General features: G+C 40.4%; 2 protein-coding genes across 6 annotated transcripts in view; one reads left to right on the forward strand and one right to left on the reverse strand.

Moving 5' to 3' along the window:
* ccdc146 (coiled-coil domain containing 146) overlaps positions 1-16967 on the reverse strand; it is a 43979-nt gene extending 27012 nt beyond the window's left edge. For 3 of the 4 annotated variants that reach the window (XM_046379201.1, XM_046379200.1, XM_046379198.1), the window contains exons 1-4: positions 16652-16967; positions 15797-16005; positions 2361-2441; positions 622-704 (exon numbers count right to left, since the gene is read on the reverse strand). In XM_046379201.1, coding sequence (XP_046235157.1) covers positions 622-704; positions 2361-2441; positions 15797-16005; position 16652 — 374 coding nt within the window. In that variant the 5' untranslated portion in view covers positions 16653-16967. The remainder of the gene's footprint in view (positions 1-621; positions 705-2360; positions 2442-15796; positions 16006-16651) is intronic. The other variant, XM_046379202.1, reaches the window with a different exon arrangement.
* On the forward strand, positions 5322-14703 carry fgl2a (fibrinogen-like 2a). Of its 2 annotated transcripts, XM_046379210.1 has the most exons (6): positions 5322-6165; positions 6885-7089; positions 11671-11890; positions 13192-13362; positions 13443-13766; positions 14202-14703. In XM_046379210.1, exons 1-5 carry the CDS (start codon positions 5575-5577, stop codon positions 13756-13758), a joined length of 1503 nt encoding a protein of 500 aa, XP_046235166.1. In that variant the 5' UTR covers positions 5322-5574; the 3' UTR covers positions 13759-13766; positions 14202-14703. The 2 variants fall into 2 exon arrangements, with proteins under 2 accessions (XP_046235166.1, XP_046235164.1); XM_046379208.1 differs by having other exon boundaries at positions 5323-6165; positions 13443-14703.
* Positions 16968-21009: the final 4042 nt, after the last annotated feature.

A 21009-nucleotide genomic window follows, 5' to 3' on the forward strand; every position in this document is an offset into this window, starting at 1 on the left:
AGTATTGAGCCAGTTAAATTTAATGTGTATGTTTACATATTGTTTTCACAAAGAATTAGGCAAAGATTTGTTCTTTCCATGGAAACTGGGGTCTCAGAAGTTAATTTCACTTCCTCTATCGTGAGTCTTGGTGGCATGAGAGAATCAGTGTTCCGTTAAGGTTCTGATGAGGCTTAATCAGAAGTTTTATTTGACTGATTGGTGTCCAAGCATCTTCCAGTCAGTTGTAGTTGTTGTACATTGTTAATGCTCTCTCAGCTACGTCCTTGCGTCAACCTCCTTGCTCAAATTGGGATTTCAAGAGCCACTAAGTCAGTGGGAAGTAACCCCTATACAGGCTCCAAAATGTCTCCTCAGAAGCCAGTGGCTGATGTCACAGGTGCTACTTCCATATTTTTTTCAACAGGATATCAGAGCAGCACAGCTAGATCTGATAAGGAGTTTAAGTCTTTTTCAAGGACACTTCAGCTGAATGGATTTTGGCTGTCACAAGAAATGAACTTCTCGACAGTTCTTGGCAACTTTGCAGCCACACTGTACCTCCAAAATATAACACACACACACACACACACACAGAGTCAAGGATTACAAATGAACTATTGTTTCATCAAGAATCCATACCTCTTCAGAGCATCATGGAGTAGCCTGTAGCTGGATTTCAGTTTGGCTACTTTGGTCTGGTTAATTTTGCCCACTGACAACAACTGAGGAGAATGAAAAAGAACTATTACTGATCATGAAATAAAAAATAAAGACATGAAAAAAATTTTAAGCAGTACCCATTATAATTGACCATTTTTGGTCTGTAGTAAGTCTTAAATGCATAACCAGTATTTCTCTTATCTGCATATGGTGGCTGGGCTTTACACATTTTCATTGTGTAGGGTTGTTCTGATGGTGAGAAAAGTATTCAAAATTTAACACACAGATATCAGATCAGCTCTGGGCAACAGACAAAGTTTATGTGTTGGAATTATAGGAAGGGGAGGGGAGAAACCGGTACTGGAACATCTCGACCTACGTCAGCTCACATCTGAGCGGTCCAGCTGCAGCAGGACATTACAACAGTCCTAAACTTTATCCAGCTAAGCGGCCTACAAATCATCCTGTGTGGGTTTGCCAGCTCAGGTTACCCAATGTCTTTGTCTTTGAAGTCTTTGAACTAACACAGAGCTGCCTGTAAAAGCTAAGATATGAATCGAGTATCACATTCTGCGAGAGAACATTCAATAGATCAAGGTACAGGTCTGACCGGTAAGCAGTTCTGTAATATTGTTTCATGACAAAATTAAGTTCCAGAAGAAGAAGAAAACTAAATGAACAGAGACTCCAAAAAACTCTCAAATGTCATAATAGTCAGAGCTTTTTGCCAAATAATGCTTTGCTTAAACTTCATTTGCTGTTGTAAGAAAAGGCCGTTTTATACTTGGATTTGGCTACACAAAGTCAGATGGACCACAACAAAGCCCAACTCCTTAATGTCTGTACAGAGGATTTAAAGCCAAGTTGGAATAAGTAAACTTTTATCAGCACAGCAGATCGCAGTATCAGAACATTTTATAACAGTCAGAACAAAAAAAAAAAAAAATCAAAAGACCAACTATCTGCAATCTCAAAGAGAAGAAAAGTATTGATAGTGGCTATTTGTAATGTTAACTACAGCTCTTCAGGTTACAGATATCATTAGCCTGGAAGGATGATTTTTTTTTTTTAAGTTTATTTTAAAAAAGATAAACAGCTGTGAAGCCATGTGTAAAACCAAAAACACAGGAACAGAAAGTATCAGGACAACAACACTGCACTGAGTTGTTGATTTATTTCTCTCTGTAGAAAGGTCTGCGTGTGTGCAACAGTGATAGAAACAGAAGACAGGTGTTGTTCCCCTCTTATCTTCAGAGCCAGATTGCTATAGTGGGGAGTAATGAGGGATAGCCTTGTCTGTATCAAAGAGCTGCAGAACTCGGGATATCTCGGATTGTGTAACACACACAAACACCAATTACACACACACACACACAGACTGATAACTCCCCCGTGACTTTAAACACTGGGGGTAGCCGATTATGTTTTTTGATTCGTTCCATTATATTGTTTATCTGGCTATTGTCAAATGTGCTCGCAAGTGCCCAACCACATTCCAAGGGCTGAAAAGGACAGAGATATGAATGTTGTGAATAATGCAGATTAGGGCTCTCGTTAATATGATCTACTCCAATGTTTTTCCAGTTTGTTTGCATAAGTAGTCACTCAAGGTCGCAACACTACAAGCAAACAAAACAAAACAAAACAAAACAAAAACAGCTGGCTTGTATTACATGATCTACATTTAAAACACCTAAAGTTAAATCTCTGACTCTTACATGTTGAAATGGTAAGTGGATCATCTGGTCCTTACTGATGTCCTTGACTTCAACCTTAGTCATGTAATGTAATTTGGAGTTCTAAAAAAAAAAAAAGCAGATTACAGCGACATGTGGAATTCTCTCACTGCACCGAAACAAAATAATAAAACAAAAATTTAAAACAGATTTTGAGGCTAAATAATGCATCGAATGTGGCCAGTGTTGTATTATGAGCAATGTAGAAGACATCTCAGGGATGTGGCAGACATCCTGGCCATACGCTAGACATTTATCTGAGCGAAGCAGCCTGAAGCGGTTTCAGGCAGCCTTTCTTATTCTGCTGCCAAGACTTATCTTCAGCATTGGAGGCTTTTATGGGGGTGAATGCATAAGGCTCGCATGTGGTGGACCATCTTTGAAGTGAGATAGAGACAAGCACCATAGGATACTGATGCTGGCACATGGACACACATACCTGTCCATTCATTCCCCCTTATCCCAACAACACACACGCAAGTATAACTGCGGACCAAGCAGGTGATCTGTACTACAGTGCAGCAGTAAACCTTCCAGTAAAATGACTACGTGGTGCAGCAGCTATGTGAACTTTGTAACAAAAACAACCCCTGGACTTTAATAGGCCGAGCCCTCAGAGAGTAATAATGACCACAGAGGGGACGGCATTGAATTCTGCTGTGTGGTGGAGAGAACCACCATCTTTTGTTGTATGTGCATGTGTGTGCGCGTGCGTGTAAACACACACACACCTCTACCTTCATGTCTGGATAGACAATACCCTGTTTGACTTGGAGTTGGGCCGACACATAGACTGAATCACTCTGTTTGGAGAAGTTTTGTGCAGTCACAGTTTCCTTTCTGGAGCCTTCCTCCATCAGGGCTGAGAGCCACTTCTGTAGCTGAAATCAATTATCCGAAACTGTGTCACTTCTCTAGAAATATGATGGGTGCATGAGAAATCTAACGCCCCAGAAAGAAAAATTCAAATACATGACCCAAGGTTATGAATCACTTAATATCCCGAAGCAACAGCAATGTCCCACAAACAAATAATCGGTGCCAAGTTAATGAACTTACTGTAAGTTCATAACAAGACTCCAAACAGGGTAACATCCTGACTGTAAATGGCACTGGGTGAGGATCCAAAACTAAGAGCTGTTTGCTCTGCAGAACAAACAATTAATTTCAATAGCCTGCTTTGCTTTGTTATTGCTACTAATAAGATATTTCATGAAACTGGCAATTCAGAAACCACCAAAATGACCACATGACCACATCATCATGGCAGGGAAAGAAAGTGAATTGTTTATTTGTTTATTCAATAAGACTTCATTATCTTAATGTTGTTTTAATTTTTTATGTCTGTGTGTGTTTCAAAATTTGAAAAGGCCTTCATTATCTGTTTGATTTATTCATATTGAAACGAACTCATAACTCCATCAATGGTGACATCACAGCAGTTTTAATAAATCTGAAATTAAGTTTCACATTGTGTAACTTTATCAAACAGTGGGGCATCAGGAAGGAGCGGTGAGGATGGGAAGACTGGGTTCAAACTCGCCTGTCAGCTTACATCTGCAATGCCGACGTTTCCTTGAAGAGGGCACTTAATGTACAATAACAGATCAATATTTCATTTTTTACAACTTTGATCTCCCTATGGAGGAGACAAGTGAAATAAGAACTTTCGTGTAAGGAAAGAGATTTCTTACTACGTTTTCCAAAAGGCTAACCAAGGCAGTTCTGAGTAGATAGATTAGTCAAATATATTGTATCAAGACAAACCCCTCGAGATTTGTCATCTTGTTTTCTAAAGAGGTCCCAAAACAAGACATTTCTGCTTCATACCACAAAAAATGTCCTATTTCCCTTCATTAAAACATTTCCTCTGCATAGCAAGAAAGTGGCACAAATGAAAGCTGTTTTGCATTCATTTCAGTGACATGTTGCAGGTGTATCTGGTACTGTCAGTTTCAAATTGCTTTTAAATTCCTATATTTTGTTCATGCTATATATAAAAAAGGCTGTTTGAGATCTGTCCAAATTATCCTGACACCAACACAAAGCGGAGGAAAGCAACACAGAAAAGATGCAAAGTGTCAGAAGCAATATTTAGTCTTTAGAACATAACACATTCATCTGGAATTACTCATTTTAGTGTAGATCTGCACTTAATTGTGCAATCTGCAGCTGTGTTATGCAGGAAAAATTACAAATTGAAATTAAGTCAGTATCAGCAGGTGCTTAAGGATTTCATTCAAGGATGCCTGTCAAGAGTCAGGGAAAACTGTTTCAGAAGTCTCTCATGATTCTCGTGCTTAATTTGCAACATCCTGAACAAGCTTTGTAAAATCCCCAACACTTCTGCTGGCTAACTGAAACAAACCCTCTTTATTGTCGCTGTTGGCTGACCATGGATTTTAATTGTGCTCACTTTAGTCTGATTTGGAACTGGACAGTGACTGGCAGAGGTTTTTAATCAGGCTTTGGAGTCTGAACTGGGTCAGGGGACGAGGCCTTTAAATTTTGTGCTGCGGACATTCAAAAATGCAAAACAACAGAGCGTGAAAAAAACATCACCCTAATGTCAGTTGAGTGGACAGTTCCTGTGCACTGAGTCACTTCACTCTTCAGGGAAATGAGCCGACTCCAGAGTGAGTAGGACGGCACCATGCACTGACTGCAGGGTAAGGACCTACCTTTCCTCTACATTCCTCCCTGCTTCCCTTTCCCTCTCTCTTTTCCTCCCCCTATTTCTTCCTATCTCCTCCACTCCCATAATTTCTGTCTGCATCTCTGGTTTTTCACAGTGCTGCTGATATGGTGTTTTGCATTACGCAATAATGCTGCCCCTCCCATCCTTTCTAACTCAACACCCTCCCTCACTCTCCGATCTCTCTCTCTCTCTCTCTCTCTCTCGCTTCCTTCCCCCTCCCTTGGCCGCACTGATATTAATGACACAGCTATCTGAGGCAGCGGCAGTTCCCCTGCGCGCTCTCTCTCCTGCAGGCTCATACACATACACACTCTTAAACCAATAGGATACCAGACACACATTCACATACTCCTATACTTACAATCTGCAGCTGCAGGCACAGACATACACTCACACACGATCGCATGCATCTAGACAGTTTCTGAGTTCATATCGGAGGCAGTTGCAGACACTTTCACTTTACACACACACTTTCTCCTTTACAAATCTCACAGAAAAATGAGGACGATTGTGCTTTGCTTTTGTACCAGTCTCTTGCTTACAGCCACCTTGGTGCTGCGCACCAGCCGGGCAGCAGACTTCCCCGCAAACTCACACCAGAGATGGGATGCAAGAGGAACCTACTCTTTGGGATCTGAGTCTGGTACCCCCACCTCCTGCCCCATGAAACTGAGACCCTCGGGCCAATGTGTGAGCTCTGGGGCCGGGGCAGAGGAGGGGGAGGACTGCCCTTACCAGCTCACCCTGCCTCCGCTCACCATCCAGCTGCCCAAGCAGTTCAGGCTGTTGGAGAAGACGATGAAGGAGCTGCAGAGCCTGAAGGAGGTGGTCAACAAGCTGAAGAGCGGGTGCCAGGAGTGCCGTGGAGCACGGGGCAATGGGGCTTTTGGACAACAGCAAGCTGACCAGGGGCAGACACATGTGTCAACACAGAGGGAAGCCGGGGAAGAAGGACAGGAGGTGCAAAGTGCGTCCAGCCAAGAGGAGAGGGGAGAGGATACGGTCCCTGGAGCTACTGTGGATGTTGCTGGACCAGGGCAAGGTTCTATTTTTGGGAAGATTACACCGAGCACTATGCAGGAGATGCAGGTAAGAGACACAGTTCTGTCTCATAGTAAAAAAAGACCATTTTGAAACACTTTCAATTAGAAAAGGCAGGATTTCTCAAGGAACGAGCCCTCCTCTAACAAATACACTTTTTTCAATGCCAAGATCAAAGCTCCAGGTGCATATTCTATATTAAGAAAATCTTAATGAATTTCTCATGACTAATATAAATAAAAGTTGGCTGTATTTGTCACTTTCATCTTAATTTGGGTGGACAATAGTTGTCAGTGCACATTCTGTACCATCATCAAGCCATAATCATTATCATCATTGGGAACATTTTTACTTACACTGAGCAAAAGAAACCAAACTTAAAAAAGGTGCTTTATAAAAGAATAAAGTCACCTAAATTTGCCCAGTCAAATGCACCCAGTTGGAATGTAAACTGGCCAGATGTTGAAAGACCTGTAAAGTCCAACATGGCACCAGACCACCAGGGAAAATTCCTGGTACTATAAACAGGGTGGGAAATCAGCATTAGACACCAGCCAAATGGCGGTAAATTTTTCCTCTGTCTGGTTAGTTTGTTGACTCTCACAGCCACTTTGGCAGACGGCCAACCATCACGCAGACTCATTTCTATTCTAAAATTCTAATTGGCTGGTAAAACAATGAAGAAGGCTGTTGACTTCAGTAATCCACCTGCTTTGTATTCAGTGCACAGAAATAATTTTCTCTCCCCCTGCTCCGTCCCTTCCCAGGTAAAGCTAAATAGGATGTCTGCCAGCCTGCGCAATGCCAGGAGCCACATCTCGGCACTGCAGGGTCGCCTGGAGGGGCTCAACCTGCTCAACATGGACAATGTGCAGGCTATGGTGGACAGGCAGGTGGAGAACATCACTGGAGTGGTCAACAAGCTCAGCTCAACCTGCACCACTGCATGTCCAGTCCAGAATGCTCCTCAGTGTAAGCCTGCTTTTACTAGTTTGGTGGCGTTCTCTATTTGAAATATTCAATTTTTTTCCTTTGAAAACCTTCTCCATTTTTGCAGCTATTTACTATATATATATATATATATTCTCTTTTGACTGAAACCCCTTTTCTGTTTTCTGTAGTGTTATATTCTATTCTGTTCCATCTTCACCATTTCAAAAGATGCTTCTCCTCTTCTCTAACCCTCCTTTTTTCATTTTTGCAATCTTTTTGAGCACGGTCTGTCAATAGGTCTGTTCTCTGTTCTCCTTACCTCAATTGTTTTCTCTTGCCTTAAATTTACCACAGATGGTGTTATTATAACGATACTCCAGTTGTAATGGACAATGAATTCTGGGATGAATTTTCTGGCATAGGATGTTTTCAAACATGGCTAAGTGGACATGGCCACTTGAAAATCACTACAAACAGCCCAACTCTGGGTGGTCACCTTCACCCAGTTTGCCCTTTCTGGAAAATTAAATCTTGCAGGCTGACAATGACATTGTCCACTACACAGAGTGGTTTGTTGTGACAGGCCTTCTCCATTATCAGTATGAACATTTCATATGCTATGGCTGCCCATGTTCACTACATCACTATATTAAAGTCTCAGTCGGCTCAGTGCAGCCCATAGCGAAATAGCTTTAGGTTGAGGTCATACGGTTCATGAGTGAAGTAATATGACAACTGGGGGTTGAAGTGAGAATTTAGATGAACTCTTATATAACAAATTCAAATGCTCTGTCATTCCACTCTCCATATGGAGAAACTCAAAAACAGAGGGAGGGGAGAAAGGCAGATACTTGGCACCTTCACTGCTACATAGTGTAAACATTTTAACATTTACGATCTTGTATTACAGCTAAAGAGTACCATGAATGTATTATTTAAATGGCACTGCTCAGCCTTGCTCCAGTTTTGCCAAGTGGAAGCCAGTGATGGACATCCAAAAGTGTGAAAGTAAAATTTGTAGTTTGAACTAAAGACCTTGTGCTGGCAAAAGTCGCATCACCTGGTGAAAAAATGAGTGGAGAGCTACGGGTGTATGCAACATGGGAGAGGATGAAAAAAATTATATATATAAATTAATTAGGGATTGCAAACTAGCCAAGCGTAACACACATTCCACTTTACATTGATGTCAAGGCTTATTTGGTTGAGGACACAGTTGAAATGCAGTGTACTTTTCAGTCTGAAACTTTTCAGACTGAATAATATCCTGATATTGCATGACTGGATGTGAATGTCACACTGTATTGGGGCTTTTATGTGGCAAACAGATGTGAGCTTATTTTTAAGTAGATTAACTGGGACAGTGGTGTGAAGGGAATCCCAGCTTTTCCTCTTCCACTGTCTTCTTCCCTCAACTTGCCTTTTTCTCCTTCATTCCCATCCACTCTTCCTTATACATTTATCCTCTGTCTGTTCTTCATCTCTCCATTTCTCTTCATGTTGCCACTTTTTTTCCACCCATTCTCTTGCAGTTACTTTCAACATCCCCTTCGCTTTAATCCTTTTTCCGGGTGCCTTACTCCTGCCTCTCCCCCTACCTCGCTTCCTCTGGAGGTCATGCTCTTGAGTGCTCATTCCTGCATAAAACAACTAGGTCTCATTATCTCCTGACAACACCACAAGAAGTAATACGGGCGGCTTTCCCAACATTAGTCACGGGTGGCACACAGGGTCAGTAACACTTGCATTTGTACATCAATCTGTCATGTTAAAAGTCAAGAACCGGCAAATTATTCTGCCATGAGTTAGGAAATCGTGCCTGAAGTGAATCCAAGACAAGCAGACAAGAGACAGCTGTTATTAAGGAAATAGACCAAAAGGTAATAAGACTTGCACGCTCACAACACAAGTTCAAACAATGTTGTAATAGCTGTTTTACGCAAGTGATGCGTCTCCATCAAAAACACAATTAACAATTGATATGAAACATTTTAGATGTTTTGGAAAGGCTTTCAGAAAAGTTTTTCTCGTAGCTACTCATGACACACAAATCCTGTTTTATCCCCAATGTGAACTCCAAATGCCAGATGCTTAATTAATGTCCCTCTTCTTGCTGTGAACCTTACACAGTGACCTCCAGAGAAAAATGTTTTTCAGTTGTTTGTCACAAAGTACTTAGTGAAGCAATTCATATTTTAATGGTTCCCTGGCTCCTAAATACTATCCAACCACCCAGCTGCCAAATTAGACCTAAAATAATTAGCTAATTTTTAAATAGAGATTTGAAATTTCTGTAATTTAAGCAAGACAAGCAAGCAGACTTCAGGTCACCACTTCATCTCAAGATACGATAACATCTTAAGAGCAGAGCTGTGGTTGATGGATCACTGGTAAACAAATGTTAACCACTCACACGTGTGTGGGGATTTAGAAAGCAGGCACACTAGAGCAGCTCATTAGGCTACATTACAGAGTGCAAACGATTTGCACTCCATGGGTTTGAGTAAGGCATGTAAGGACACTTGCTTTTTCTACACTTTTCTCATTCCTTTGACAAAACTGTGTGTTTTGAGGTCAAAATTCCAACACCTGATCAACATGCACCTTATTAAAAATAAAAACCAACAACAACAACAAAAAAAAAACCAAACAAACAAATAAAAAAAAAAAACATGGGCAAACATCAGCCAGACATTTTAGGCTGATGTAGAATTTCACCATCAAGCAGGACTAATAGTTAGTAAGTATTTATTTCACCTGCCAATACCCAACCTTGCTGCAAGCACTAATCTTCTTCATTTTCACACCTGCAAGATGTATTAGGGCCTTGAGGTGAACGGAAAGCGATTCATGTTACTGTTCAGCCACATTAACTCAATTATAAACAAAGAGAATGGATGTCCAATCTGTCACATTGTCAGGAACTGCTTGTCTGCAATGTGCTGATAAAAAAAACTTCCTAAAAGGAAGGGTGTTGAATGTTTCTTTCCAGCAAAACAGACAGTAGTATACTATTTAAGCTGTTTTCCTGGGGAAAGATTATACTATCACTTTGGATACACATTTCCTTCCACAACATGGTCACTCTTCATTGACAACTGGTTGTCACAGGGAATGCCTCCTTGATAACAAAGTTGTCTTCTTTATATGCCAGTCATTTGTGTGCATTCAGTGAAATCATCTACAAAAAGCATGCCAGTCATGAGACTTTAAGAGAGCTTGCAATGGCTTTTGGAAGTTAGTAAGTAAGCCAGAAAATAGGCAAAGCAATCACCCACCCAATTAACCACTTAACTGAAGAAGCCACCTCAACTGTTGGACAGCCAATCAGCCACCAGTCATCAGTAAGTGGCTGATATTAGAGTTATTTAGGTCAGGCAAAATGCCAGAGGTAGTGAGATGAGATGGCTGTTGTCTCTCTAGCGATACTGGCTGCCCAGTCAGACAGATGGGGACAAATAAGGAGAGGGAGATGTGAAGTGGAGAAACTATAATGAGACACTGATAGAATTTACAAGACAATACTTTGAATACCAATTGCAAATGCAGCCGTTAACATGACAAGGATAAAGTTTGTAACTGCTGACTCCCACACTGTTTTCTGTACTATATAGTACAGAAATGACTACATGACTACATGTTTCCTCACTCCATAAAACACATGCTCTAGATTTCCCCTTCCCTGTGTTTAAAGGACACCCAGTGTCTGGCCCTCTTTAATCAGTGTGGTTCCCCCTACCCTTGCTCTATTATAACCGACCAAACCACTAAAGAGATTTAACAGTGTGACAAACTGTATCAACAAAGGAGTGTACCAAAACAAACTCAGGAGGTGTCCACATGCTGCCTGCCCAGCGTCAGGATGATTTAAGCCCCAGGTGTCAAACATGCATGGCAGGGGTACGTCGCTCTAATCCAGTTTTAAACTTTCCCACGTTTTGACAAGTCTGTTCCTTTCAATTCCCAAATGCTAACTGACAAGGCCCTTTGGACCTTGGTTCTGGATGGGGTCAGCAGCCTGCAGTGCGACACAGGGGACAGGAGCAAGAGTTTCAGAAAGAATTGGGCAGTTTAAAAAAAAGCACAGGGTTTTTACAAAGTAGAGAAGCTGTATGGACTAGGCTTGTGATGCAGCACAGGAAAGGTCGCTGACTTCTATGCTTTGACAGTGGCTTTTGTCCTTTGTTGATACTTGATGTGATTTCCAGAAACAGGACATGTTGAAAAGCAGAGGATAAGGCTGGAGTGTTCTCAAAATGATTACTGAAAGACAGTACTCCCATGCTTGATGACTTGCTGAACTTTAGTTTGATCAAACAAGGAACTGTGGAACAGTCTGGTAACATGCTGGCTGAAGAACATGCTGAACTGTTTTGTGTTTAAACGGACCTCCCCCGGAAATTAATGCAGGAATGAAAACTTCCACAATGGTTAAAGCTGGATTTCTTGCTAACTTATGGCATTTATTTCTCTATCCTCAGGGGTAGCTTTTATTACTGTCTCTTGGTTGGGCAGAAAAAAAAAATACCAGAGAAAAGCGAGAAGATTACTGATCATTTACAGTAACATCTCCTTAAAAATCGCCCTCTCTCCTTTCTCCCCATCCTCTCTCTCTCACAGTCATCATGGCCCCTCGGGAGTGTTCAGACTACAATGTGCTGGAGGTGAGGAAGAACGGTGTGTATCGTGTGACCCCTGATCCCCGCAACGGCACATTTGAGGTATTTTGTGACATGGAGTCCTTTGGAGGTGGATGGACTGTGATACAACAACGACTCGATGGATCTGTCAGCTTCAACCGCACTTGGGCTGAGTACAAGAAAGGTTTTGGCAACCTCAGGTAATTGGCTTGGGTATCAATACTAGATTTTTTTCACTATAGCTTAGAATTCGGGGAAATAAGGTTAAGTGGAAAAATATAAATATCTTTGTGTCTGTATGCAGGATAGGAGTCTCAAATACCACATGGGTACAAGAGGTTGGAGTTCTTTTTGCATGCATGCTGTAGTGCTACAATGCCATACAGAGGGAAGTTCGATTTGTCAGGCACTGGAAAATTAAAAATCTTTTTGCATCTCTTTTCCATTAAGCCTATATGAAATACAACGCTGAATAGCTAAAGTATTTCTCTAACTAAAGACAGACAATATAGCAACAGCAATTCGACACAGACACATGCCACTGACACCCACAGCAAACCACCAGCCACTTTGCCCAACTGGCCTTTTATCATCTTCTGAGCCACACCCATCTGGAACCTACCATCTGCTCAGACAACCTTTAGGGTGAGCTAGACTGAAATAAATCTTAAGAAAAAAACCCCACACAAAATAGGAAACAGTGTGTTAACTTAAGATTCCTTTGTTGCTCATGACAAGCAGAATTTGTCTATGGGCACACAAGGTCACCCTCCAAAGCAGCAACTTTTAACAGGATGTCATTTGTTACAAAACAGTTTCCCCTTCTTCCCACAACTTGAGAGTGTCCATTGTCACTCAGTGCTCAGTAGACCTAATGATGTACACCTGCTCTCACTTGCACTAATTGTTCACAAGCTGTTTTCACTGCCACTAATTACCACATGCAAAAGAACTAAATGAATATACATCAGGACTGTGGGGTTGACCCATTTTAAAAGATAACAAATTGTTGACTAAAATTAATAATTTAAGACAAAACACTACAAAAAAGAAAGTCAAAGTTGGGGAACAGGTCCTGGTGAAAATGGAGGGAAGCAGACCTTTCACACAGACTACATCCATTTTTAATGCAGAGCTTCTCCCATAGCCTCTAACTGGATCCAAATTTCAGCTCATTTTCTCTATTTTGGTCTCAGCTCCTGTAGGAAGGAATTTTATAAGGGAAATAACCATGGTTACCTCTTGATAACCATGCCTACAAATCTAGTATAACCTCCCACTGAAAGAATAATGTCTCTTCTCATCCTTCTTTTATTGTCATACTATTCTCCCCTTGCATCTCCTCCTTTCTTCTCCTCCCCTGTGGCGATGAGTAAATTTAGTTTGAGTGACTGTATCCACTTTCTAATCAAGTGTACAAGCATATGAGCTCGTTTATAATCTCTCTCTCATTTTGCTCTTATCCATCCCCTCCTCCCTCTGCCTTTTTTCTCTGCTGCAGAGGTGAGTTCTGGCTGGGCAATGACCATATCCACTTGCTGACTAAAGCCAAAGACATGATCTTGCGCATCGAGCTGGAGGACTTTGAGGGTGTTCGAGAGTATGCAAAGTACGACCAGTTCTATGTGGCCAATGAATTCCTACGCTACCGGCTATCTATTAGTGGATACAGGTACAATATTAAATTTTGTGCATGTATGATCAAATATTCATAAAGGGATACATCTTATACAAATTGATATGTCATTGTAGTGGGACAGCTGGGAATGCCATCAGTTTCAACAAGCACTTCAACCATGACCAGAAGTTTTTCTCCACACCCGACCACGACAACGACATGTATCCCTCCGGAAACTGCGGTGCCTACTACAGCTCAGGCTGGTGGTTCGATGCCTGCATGTCCGCCAACCTCAACGGAAAGTACTATCACAAGAGGTACAAGGGAGTCAGGAATGGGATCTTCTGGGGAACATGGCACAACATGTCAACGGAGTACTACCCAACCAACTACAGGCAGGCCTTCAAAACTGTCAAGATGATGATACGGCCCAAGAATTATGCTCCGTAAGAGGACAGGTAAATATTCATGAGTGCAGTCAGATGGACAGATAGATGGACAGACACAAAGACAGTCAGAAAATGGAAGAAGAAGTAGACTCAGAAACTCACACACAGGCACATAGTCATGCATTTGCACACATTTAAACATCCATACGTGCACACCAAAAAATAAGTCCTATAGACAGTTTGAATGCAGTAATAACAAAAGTAATTGTGAAAAAAAAAATAACTGTGCTATTACTTTTTTCCACTGTAGTGAGTGTGGCCTTCAAAATTTTAGATTAAAATGGTAATAATAAAGGACAATGGACTATGAACAATGATGGACCAATAAAAAAAAACATGCAGTGTAAAGGCCAACCTCCTACAGGGGCTATAATATTATACGGAGGGTTACCCTAAGAGACTTTTCATTGTGTCTCTGACATTTCTTCACTTTCTGTCCTGCAGCCTCCTGCTATAAACCCAGCTGAGACACACCACAGCACACAGCAGTAGTAAAAACTAATGAGATATCATTTTCTCTACTCTAAATGGCTTAATAATTAACAGCAGCCACTCAAGTGAGGTATATGAGAGTTAATGATACAGTATTATACAGGGTCTGAAATTAATTGGCATAGACTTCATGCAGGGTACAGAGTCAAACTGTTAAAAAAAAAAAATACAGGAAGTGAGAGCCAACACTTATGTCTTCTGTGTCGTTTATTTAATTACACTGGGACACTTTGCTAATGTATCATCATCTTTTACAATATAAAACATCCCAGCATAAATATGCAGACTGTGATAAATTTCTATCGGATCATCCCCAAGCACATTCTGCATTATTGATGCTTTAGTAAATTCTTCTTGACAGCAGCCACAGAGCAGGACACTGCTGCAAGAAAAAAAAGAAAAGAAAAAGAAACTACTGCTCATCTTTGGATGCCATGCACCATATTCACATGGTTAAAAAAAAATGTCCTCCCCGACTTACCACTTGTACAATACTGCTGCCTAATGTTTGAAAACTGCATTGCATCATTTAATCAATTCTATACACACTGTGAATGGGAAGGATGGGGAAAGAAATGTTTCACTTTAAGGACGTGTACAGTATTTATTTTATTTTGTGAGGTATGATAGCTTTTATATAATACATAGGTCCTATAGTACAAGGTTTAATGATGGTTGATATTTGAGCGATGATAACATTGCACATTATTGTGACCATTCATAGTAATTATGTGTGTATTTGGAGCTTTCTGTGTGTACAATATTGAACTTTTCTATCATTCATATTCAACTTTCATGCCAAAAAATATGCACTTTTATATCAAAAAAAGAAATAAAGTTCTAACTACATGGCTGTGTACATTGCAGTGTTTGGCAGTTTTAAATCATATTGATGCCTGCTCATCTTTAAGAGCACCTTCCGTATTGGAATCACCTTTCGATTAATGTATACAAAAATTGTATACAAGTTTAGCATGAGCATCCGTGAGATGAAATCCCAAACTCTGAAGTGTCTGCCATCTAGTATCAAGGGTGTTTTGACACTGCATGCCCATAATAATTGGGTGAGACTGTGGTTGACTCAATAAAGCAATTCAATAAAAGATTTAGCTCATATGAACTTCACAGAAGATAAATGATCAAGCTGTGGGCTTTTGACTTGAATGCCTGTTTACTGTATGTGACCATTAAGTTAATAAAAAAGTATTGTGCTCATCCACACGATGATTTCAAGTTCCAAGCATTCACTTTTCTTTAAATGTTAAACATGATTAGAGTTTAAGGCTAATGTTGTAAGACACATAAATCCATACACTATCACATTTTACTCTAAACATCAGCTTCACTGGAAGATAAACAGCCATTTGTAGATAGACAGGCCTTATAATCCTTTTGAAAGCATTCATAATTTTATCTTGTATGTTTTAAATAATTAGAGTAAATACTGTCACTGCAACTCCCAAATGTGCTGTTTTGCTTTACTTATAAAAGCACCAAAATGCCATTTGCAAGAAAAATGATCACTTAACAACATTTATGAGTCGTACCTCATCTAGGCACTGGAAAATAGGAGTAGTAGAGACATCAGTGCTGGCATAGGGCTGCTCCTCTGGGAGTGCAACGTCAGGTGCAAGGGCCAGCAGAGGGGTGTCCTCCGCCTGCTCCTCCTCCTCACCCTCCTCCTCCTCTTGATCCTCCAGCTCCAATTCACCTCTGCTGGGAGGCCTGCTCTCCCACCGCTCCTCAGATAGATTCACTAATGCAGAACACATAGAGGGATACAGCAGATGAACCAATACATAGACAGGAGGAAATACAAGCAAGGGCACACTGTGACAGCAGACTGTCAACTTCTTTCTAATTTCTAGATTTATAGTCGACTTTGAGGGAGTGCAGTCTTCAAACCACTACAGAATAAATAATGATATGGTACAGGCAGAGTACAGAGAATGCACAATCAAATGAATATGCGAAAATCGCGCTTTTATTCTTAAATGTTCGAGGCGGAAGTTTGGCTGGCGGAAATAAAAATCAAAACACATTAAGGTGTTGTGAAACCACAAAATGTCAATTTCTGCGGCATCTGAAGCCAAAGCCAATTTCAGCATAAGAAAGCAACAGATCAAATATCATACAAACATATGTAGGTATTATGAAACTCTCGCAAAAAAATAACGCTAGATTTTGCTTTAAATTGTTTAGACTTCTTAAAAAAACACTGATAGCGACACTGCAACACCAGTGTATTTATTGTCTGTAAACACCTGGGATCTTCTGTAAAGTTCTCCAAATGGAATTATACGGTTGAAAGTACAGAAGCTAACGTTAACGAGTAAACTAACTGCACAGGCAACTAATGTTTCTGTTTGTCTTGCCAATAAGGAAACACATAAAAGTCTTACTTTTGTGCGGGTTTAATCTTCGCACACGTCCTCAAGACCCCGTCCCTTTGTCCTATAATACCACTAAGAGCTTGGACAGTTAAAGTACGGTTACTGTTAACAAAAGCCAATCACGGATTTCTCTCTAGTTGGGTGTTTACTGTTGCCATAGCAATCGACGCCGCACGTCCCCAACACTGGGTGCCCAAGAATGCCAGATGAAATCCCATTTTCACATAGATTGTTTAAGATTTTTTTAGCTTGTGCTCCTTAAAGTTACCGACTGATATTCTACAAAGATGTCAAAGTATCAAACAACTGCACTCATGGCATCCAAGATCTTATTTTACACTTGCCGTGACTCTCCAGCAGATGGCGGAAAATATTCATTTACTGTCGTCTTGCAGTACGTCGTCAACATTTGTCCTGCATTGGCCATACAGAGCACCATCAAAGGCCAACTCAATGAAAGTGGATTCAACTGAGCTGAATCCAAGGTGAAAGTAATGGTGGTGATGCAATACTGTTGTCTTCCTTTTACTTTCTTTCTCACCTTGGACCTAGGAAGCTGACATGGCCAATTACTCACTCCTGACAACAGCTGCAAGGATGTGTTATCTCAGCTATGTATATATGTATGTGGCCGCATGCCTGTGTGTGTTTGGGTGTGTGAGAAAGTATGTGCATACAATGTGTATGAAAGAGACAAAGATCCTTTTCAGTTTTTCAGTCAAAGTGAAGGCAGAGATAGACATGAAGACAGAGACAGACATGATGCTGTAACTCCTGTCACAACTGGATACCACCAAGCAAAGGACACCTGTCAATCACCTCTACTTACAGCCTTAAATATCTTCTTTTAAGAATTGCGGGAGGCAGTTTTTCCCTCTTGGCATGTTCCTAATTTACCTTGGTTTTACTGGGTGTCGCAAAAATAATCCTCCCCTTAAGAGGCGGCTTTCAGTGTTGCCTACGACAATTCTACAAAATGCACTAAACCATATGGCTCAACTTATGACACAGGTATGTGCTGGGTGCATTAGGATCAGGAAGGCATGTAAATTCTAATGCAAGGGTGCTGGGAGCACAAACAGAAGACAAACACGTGTATATGGAAACAACCCCTAACACTGTGTATAAATGCTTGCATGCACTTATATACAATAAGTCTTTCTGAGTTTAACTAGCATCACTAATGGCTGTTTCTAAGTGATCACCTGGTTGCACACTCCCTTACAGTGTGGCTGTTTTGGCAGAGGAGATGTACTATTTTTGTGCAGAAAGTCAGCAAGTAAAATGACTTGAAAATGACTGATTTTTCCACTGATTGCAGTTTTGGTTGACACATTGCCCATAGTTTGGAGGCTGTTACACATTTTGGAAATAGTAACAGCATGGGAGACAGCATCAGCTCTTAGTCATAATGTTACCGTGATACATTTTTGAGAACCTAATTTCATAGAGGAGTACATAAATAACATCCACTGTTTTCCATTGTGAGCCAGTATGAATAAGAAAAGAGGAGAGGTCAAGGTAAGTGCCATCTTTCTTGTACGTGTAAGACCAAATTAGATTTTTACAGACAGTCTCCAATGAAACCTGTTAATCATGTAGACCTAATTTTACCATCCCTTGTCAAATCTGGACAAATCACCCATTTCTTTGGAATGCATCCTTTCCCATGGAGCTCAGGTTTCCAAATTAACCTTGAATCATTTCCAACAGTCTGGAAATGCAGACTTCTGAATCCTGGCAGACTCTAGTTTATTTTCTGGTGAAAATATGCCCCTTCATGTGCCCTTACTATTACCATTTTTGGCAAAATAAAACACAAGCCCCTGGTTTCATTGCTGTTTTGTGTGAGAGCATCTTACAGTTAAAAACCTATTTGGGAACAATAGAGGGATCCTAAAGGCTGCAAGGTGTTTGTTGCTGAATCGCCCTCTGAAATAACCCACTTAAACTTCAGCAGTCTTTATGCACATTATACCATTACATCTCAGTCAAACGGATCTGCTGACTGTATGTGAAAACTCAGTTTCACAATGTCTTCTGTCTGTTAGCAAGCTGATGCTAGTATTGATGTCTGGTAGCCTCACATAGTCATTAACATGGCTGTAGGCTTTTCTTGTTCTAGATTTCAGAGGGTAACCTCCGCTGCTCTGTTTGTTGTGTAAAATATGTATAAGAACAGGTCAATAATCTAAACAACCGTAGTTTGTGTGTGCATCTCCTGTATGTGTGTATTCAATCACAAGCTCTTACATAAACCAGACCTTTGGAAAAAGTTACTGTACTCCCATGGTGAAGTGTCCAGATCTCTGTGTTTTACTGCTGTATTGTAGTCACAACAAATGCAACATGGGAACTGGGGGTAATTTTACAGCCCTTCCACTTCTAGGTTCCTCTCTTTAATGTACTGTTGGGTGTCGGGAGGCCATTTTAAATGTCCTAATTAAAACACACTCACACAGGCATTGTGCAACGTTTTTTTTCCCATAAAATTTCTCTTGTCAAGAACTTTGTCCTTCAGACGAAAGCGTCTGGAGACAGTTTATAAACAGATGTTCTAAAGTCTTAAAACCTTGAAACAAACTTTTTACTCAAGCTTGGACCAAGTCATTTGTGCACTTGTAAAACTGTATTTCTGTCCTTGAGAAGTTCTACCTTATATTCAAAGATTGAGTGGAATATAATTGGAGAGGTATACTAAAGGAATACTGTGTGCTGTGTGCTGGAGGTCTCTGGCAAAAGACGTGATTCTGATTTCTTCATTCCCAGGATGTCAAATAACAATATTTTGATTTGGTGAGCCACCGGTTCAAAGCACCAGTGCAACAGTGCATTTACAGACAGCAACCAACAAAACCTGCATGGTATACCTTTAAGTCATGAAACACAATCTGACTCCTCATTGTCTTCATTGTTGGATCAATCTACATACTCTTAAGCTGACATTCTGCATAAATATTTCACACCATGAAATCTGAGTTTAATGGACTATTTAAAACATAAATCACTGAGAAATTGAGAGTTGCTTTTGGCAAAGTCTGAGTCTGATGTCATTCTTCGCTACAAGATCTCTGTGGAGAATCCAGTGCATGGTTCCACGGTGTGTCAGTGGGCAGTCCAGAGGCCCAGAGGAAAACTCCTTTTACTGTCACCCGCAGACTGTAAGACCCCCTCCAGCTTGAACTCCTCTGACTCACCTCTGTAAAAAAAAACAATCATATGTACTGAGCAACCGTGTCTGTTTTTTTTTTTAGCATCTGTGTTTCGAAGTCAACTAAAAGTTGACTTAGAGTGAGCCATCAACAGCTGTGCACATGTTCTAAAGAATATATTGACACAGTTGGAACAAATCTTTGAAGAGTGTCTAAATCATCAATAACTTGTAATATATCAGGATGTAAAAGGAATTAAAACATAATTTGTATCACACTATGTCAGATCTTTAAATTGCATTAGATGCACTAACCTTTAGTTTTGCATCATATCAAACAGATGCATGGATTACATAACATATTATACGATGCATGATGTATGGATCCTCTGGTGGATCCGTATACGATGCATGGAACAGTTTGTCAGTATATGCAAGTTAATTACACTTACTGCAAGACTGTTTCGGCATTTTTTTTATAGGATGCTATTCCTTTCAGCACTATAGTGCAACACCTGGTCTAAATATGGTGTGTGTGTTTGTGAGGGAGAGAGAGAGTGAATTTTGAACACATGTGTATAAAGAAGCAAATTCTTTGGCTAACACTGGATTACTGAAGTCTTTGTATTGTTGAGCATTGCTGGTGTGTGCTTTTGGGAAAAAGTAAGTTTTTTTCTCATTTAGGACGTCTGTACAACTTTAAAAGGTCTCTTCTCTTCTTTCTACCTTTGATGTGGTCCTGCTTGTTCATTACAAGGCCTTATGCACTTCTGAGGCAAGTACATGTGGTGCTCGTAACTAATTGTCTGGGGCTAGCCTGTGTATCAGGCTGATGTCCAGTAACATCAAACAAATTGCCAACTGCTGCATAAGTATAACATAAGAGGAAGTAGACACATATTTCAGCTTTTTTAGCTAGGATTTTATTATGCATGTACCGCCTAAGGGCCACTTTACAGTAGTAGATTGTTCTTATTATGTATTTTTTCACATAGGTATTTTTGGGTTTCGTTTTCCATTGTGCCTCCAAAAGTGAATGCTTTTACTGCCAAACAAATTAAAATTACCCTGACTTTTGACCCTTGAAACAATGACTTGTATTTATAATCTGTGTATATAAATTCTAACTCTTGGAGAAAATTAATGGAAAACAAAAAAACATCATTCAAAAGAAAATTACAAATCCTCTGGGGAGCTTAGACCTGTATTAAATGAA

This window comes from Scatophagus argus, chromosome 22 (genome assembly GCF_020382885.2).
Source record: "Scatophagus argus isolate fScaArg1 chromosome 22, fScaArg1.pri, whole genome shotgun sequence".
Taxonomy (NCBI): domain Eukaryota; kingdom Metazoa; phylum Chordata; class Actinopteri; family Scatophagidae; genus Scatophagus; species Scatophagus argus.